The following is a 4173-nucleotide window of genomic DNA, read 5'->3' on the forward strand; positions in this document are numbered from 1 at the left end:
TTGCTGTTTCATAGGAGCAGCCTGGAAACCCTGAGAGCCGAACTGGACCAGACGAGGCTACGAGGGGCTCCCTTCCACCATGGGTAGGCCGCTCCCCCAAGCAGCTCCCCTCAGTGCTGTCGAGTGTGACAAGGGCCTGTCTAGTGTGTGGACAGTATGACTGGGTGTTGCTCACGGTCGCACCTCAAGGAGCCTGTAGCTTCGTGGCCAGCGAGAGAGAAGAGACAAACATCGTTCCTTAGGGTCAAACATGGTACCACGGAGTGGTAGTCACAGGATTGACAACACTCAAAAGCACAGGCAGAGGTTTGGAGCTGGGGTGGGGGTGGGGGGGCGACCAGTTGATATTTGGGCGTATTCATTTGAGGGCCTGACAGACTGTGACAGTGCTATTTCTTAAGAGTCGCAGAAGGTTAATAACCTGTAGTCTTTTTTACGTGAATGGAGACTGAGACATGACTTGTCCTTGACTACGGTGGGAGGAATCACCTGGCTTGTGAATGAGGCAAGCAGATCAAAGTGTAACACAACTGGGCGCAGATTTCTCAAGCCTAGTTCTTCTAAAGCAGAGTTACACCATATGTATGAAACGCTCAAACCAGGACCAGAACTTGCTGCTGGTACAACTCCTGTGCGCCAGTTCAAAATCCATTTCAGGTCCCTCCCTGGTCATTAAGTAACCAATGTGGGCAAAGTCCTAACATTAAAAGTGAAAGGTCTTAAAAACGCTTTTCCCAGAATTCTGTATGTATTAAACTCTGCCACCTAATCTCCTGTTGCCAAAGAGTAGTGTGAATAGCTTATACAAACCTGTGCAAATATTTCTGTTTTGAGTTCTCACACAGAATTACTCACACCAAGCTACTAAACAAGGACACTTGCTGTACCACATGTTGGAGGGGTTCTCTCTGAGATGGTCTCACGGGGGAGGGGTGGGCAGGGTGGGCGCTGTCTGTCTGTGCACAGAGGAGAGGCGAGGCTCACAGGAGGAGGCCTGAACCCCCAGCACTCTTCTGTTTTCACAGTGACCGTTGTAGGTAGTTTCTCATAAATCATGACACCCGCAGACACGACCGCCAGAAACATCATGATTCCACATGGTCACACAGCTCAGGCCTGAGGATCTGAGGGTGAGCAAATGCCACTTGACTTGTCTGGCCGCCGGTATCACTGTCACACATCCCTTCAAGGAGCGGAACCTCAGAAAACTCGAGAAGATGGCCAGGCAAGCTGCCTCAGCAGAGCCCACACAGCATGCTCCCATCTCTCCGAGAGAACGGGCTCCACAGACGTCACCAGACTCGCCTGAGTGAATCAGAAGGAAATTTCAGCATCATCAGGAACACATTTGACAGGGAGTTGCGGGGGGGTGGGGGTGGGGGTGGGGGAGGATGAACCGGGAGACTCAGGTTGACATATATACAGCACCGATACTACGCATAAAGTCAACGAGTAAGGACCTAGTGCATAGCACAGGGAAATCTACTCAGTGCTCCGTGGTGAAGTAAATGGGCAGGAAATCTAAAAGAGAGGGAGATACGTAGATAGATAGATAGATAGATAGATGACTGATTCACTTTGCTGTACAGCAGAAATTGACACAGCAGTGTAAAGCAACTATACGCCAAGAAATGAATGAATGGATGAATGAATTTTTAGAAAAGGAACACACTGGGCACCCTAGAACTTGTAGAAATGAGGAGTCCACACCCAGGGTGCAGCACAGCGCTAGGGCTGCCCTAATGTTGGTTCACTGCCAACGGACTGCCTGGACCAGGCCTCTTCTACCCCAGAGATCTCAACGCAGAGGCGGGGAGGCAGCCAGTTGCGGTCTCGCCAGAGCTCTGCTCTTGCTCACGCAGCCATGCCAAGGCTGAGATCACTGGGGAACAAGGGACCCACAGTCCACCTCAGGACAACAGACACAGCTGCCGTCACTTACTTCGTGAACATCCTGCTGCAGTTTCCTGTTCACGTCCTCGGACTTGAGGAGGTCCTTCCTGGCCGTGTCCAGGTCCTCCTTCAGCTCTGTCACATGGGCAAAGAGGGCTGCCAGGCGCTCCTCCATCTGGCTCTGCTCCTGCTTGTCTATGACTTCCTGGAGGTTGATCACCTTAGCCAGGTCCTCCTCGTGGCTTAGAGGGTCTCTAAGGGGGAAAGGAAGCCTTAGACAGCCTTGTTTTGAGAGGGAGGGACCACAGCACTTCCGGGCAATCGGTGAGGTCAAAACTGCCTTCTGCGCTCTGGGAGCTCACAAGACCCTCACAGCCACTCAGACCTACATGGTATGTTGGTGAGAGGTCCCGACAGCCCCACACAGACTGGATGGTAAGACAAGAACCAGACAGAGGGTGAGACCAAGGACTTGCCTTTCCATTGGCGCTTGGCATGTTTTCTTGCTCATGATTTACATCTAGCACCCTGTGCGTTAGTATCTTTTCCTGGTTATTCTCCTCTTTAAGAATCATCTGCTAAAACCAAAAAGTTGAATTAGAGTCAAGAAATAAGTAAAGACAGCAAAACACCTGGAAATATTCAAGTCTAAACTGAAAATGCAACATATAAAGAAAATACATGGTGATGCTATCCATCCCGAATACCACCAGGTGATTAGAGTCAGAATTTGTCTTCTGCTGGACAAAGGGGGTACTTAAGAGATCCTGCAGCTCTGAGCCACAAGTCTAGTTTACTAGTCATTAAAATAACCCAGGTGGGCAGGTTCTCAATCAGAATGATAAAAAACATCTGATGCCCACCACTACAGCTTTCATTCTTTTTTAAAATCAAAGGATTCAAATGACAAACCCTTCACGGAAATTACACAAAGACTGATCAAACTTACCTCTTTATGTGTGGCACCTAATTCTTCTTCTAACAAACTACACCTTTTGAGTGCTACTTGTAATCACGCTCTCAACTCAAATAAAAGGGGCCAAGTCACCTTGTGTTGATGTGTGTATATACGTTAGTACACTTCTTAGTGTATACTCACCCTAATACATAGATACTGTCACAGAATACCTTTAATGTCTCTCATTGATCTTAACGTCAAGAGAATCTGCTTGTTAACAGCTTTAAATTCTAAATTTGAGAGAACAAAATGTTATCCTAAATTAATTCTATTACCCAGTTTTTAACTGCAAGTTGATATACAGAATATAATAAATCTGGAGACATTTATGCCAACTAATACTTTTTAACTGGGGGTTTCCCAGGTGGCTCAGTGGTAAAGAATCCGCTTGCCAATACAAGAGGGCAGGTTCGATCCCTGGGTCGGGAAGATTGCCTGGAGTGGAAGATGGACACCCACTCCAGTATTCACGCCTGGGAAGCCCCATGAAGAGAGGAGCGTGGTGGGCTACAGTCCACAGCGTCACAAAGATTTGGACATGACTGAGCATGTACACAGGCTATGCTTTTTAACTATATAAAACTCTGACTTCTTACAGAAAAAAAAATATATACAAGAATTCAAGAAGCTCAAAAGTCAAGTAGTTACATAAATACATGCATCATCCACCTAACAAGACAGCAAGTGTACAAATCCAGGACGGTTGGGTGGCTGGTACCTTCTCGTCCAGGGTCTTGTGGTGCTCAAACAGCAATTTTGGTGCCCTGAGCACCTCCACGTCGCTGGTAATGCTGGCTAGCTTGCTGCTGCTTGCACCTGCTGCTTGCCCACTGTCATCTGGAGGGACGGCACATACCAGGAAACCAGGCACTCCAGGAGCTCCAGCAGCAGCTGCGCCTGCTGCTTGCCCACCGTCGTCTGGAGGGATGGCACATACCAGGAAACCAGGCACTCCAGGTGCTCCAGCAGCAGCTGCAGGGCAGGGCCAAAGGAGCACCATCAACCTCATGCTTGATTCAGGGCCAATAACTCCTCTCAGACTCACCCTATAGCGGAAAGCATGCTAAGGCACATCGGAATCCCGCCAGTTCAAGCTGAAGTTAGAGTGGACATTCCCAGGGGCCCAGTAGTTAAGACTCCACACTTCTGCAGGGGTCATTGGTTTTAATCCCTGATCGGGGAACTAAGATCCCACACAAAGTGTAGCATGGACAAAAATGTAAGTTAAGAGAACTCCCCCCTCAAATGTTCTAAAATTACATTAGCTCTCATCATAAATTTGAAGCAAGGTATGAGAATCCCGAACTGATCCACCCTGGTCT

At 48.4% G+C, this 4173-nt stretch overlaps 1 protein-coding gene across 1 annotated transcript; it reads right to left on the reverse strand.

Moving 5' to 3' along the window:
* Window positions 1-1148: 1148 nt before the first annotated feature.
* Window positions 1149-3675, reverse strand: LOC129640777 (liprin-alpha-1-like). The gene is made up of 4 exons (XM_055565826.1): window positions 3570-3675; window positions 2370-2468; window positions 1943-2147; window positions 1149-1305 (listed from the first exon to the last, which is right to left on the reverse strand). The coding sequence occupies exons 2-4, from the start codon at window positions 2402-2404 to the stop codon at window positions 1201-1203; spliced, it is 345 nt and encodes a 114-aa protein (XP_055421801.1). The 5' UTR covers window positions 2405-2468; window positions 3570-3675; the 3' UTR covers window positions 1149-1200.
* Between the last annotated feature and the right edge of the window lie 498 nt (window positions 3676-4173).

Source organism: Bubalus kerabau, unplaced genomic scaffold (genome assembly GCF_029407905.1).
Source record: "Bubalus kerabau isolate K-KA32 ecotype Philippines breed swamp buffalo unplaced genomic scaffold, PCC_UOA_SB_1v2 scaffold_40, whole genome shotgun sequence".
Lineage (NCBI taxonomy): Eukaryota > Metazoa > Chordata > Mammalia > Artiodactyla > Bovidae > Bubalus > Bubalus kerabau.

Coding starts and splice junctions, on each gene's coding strand:
- LOC129640777 (XM_055565826.1), bottom strand. CDS start 2,404: ATGAGCAAGAAAACATGCCAAGCGCCAATGGAAAG. Junction 2,148..2,369: donor TGCCAAGCGCCAATGGAAAG/GCAAGTCCTTGG, acceptor TTTCCCCCTTAG/AGACCCTCTAAGCCACGAGG. Junction 1,306..1,942: donor TGCAGCAGGATGTTCACGAA/GTAAGTGACGGC, acceptor TGATTCACTCAG/GCGAGTCTGGTGACGTCTGT.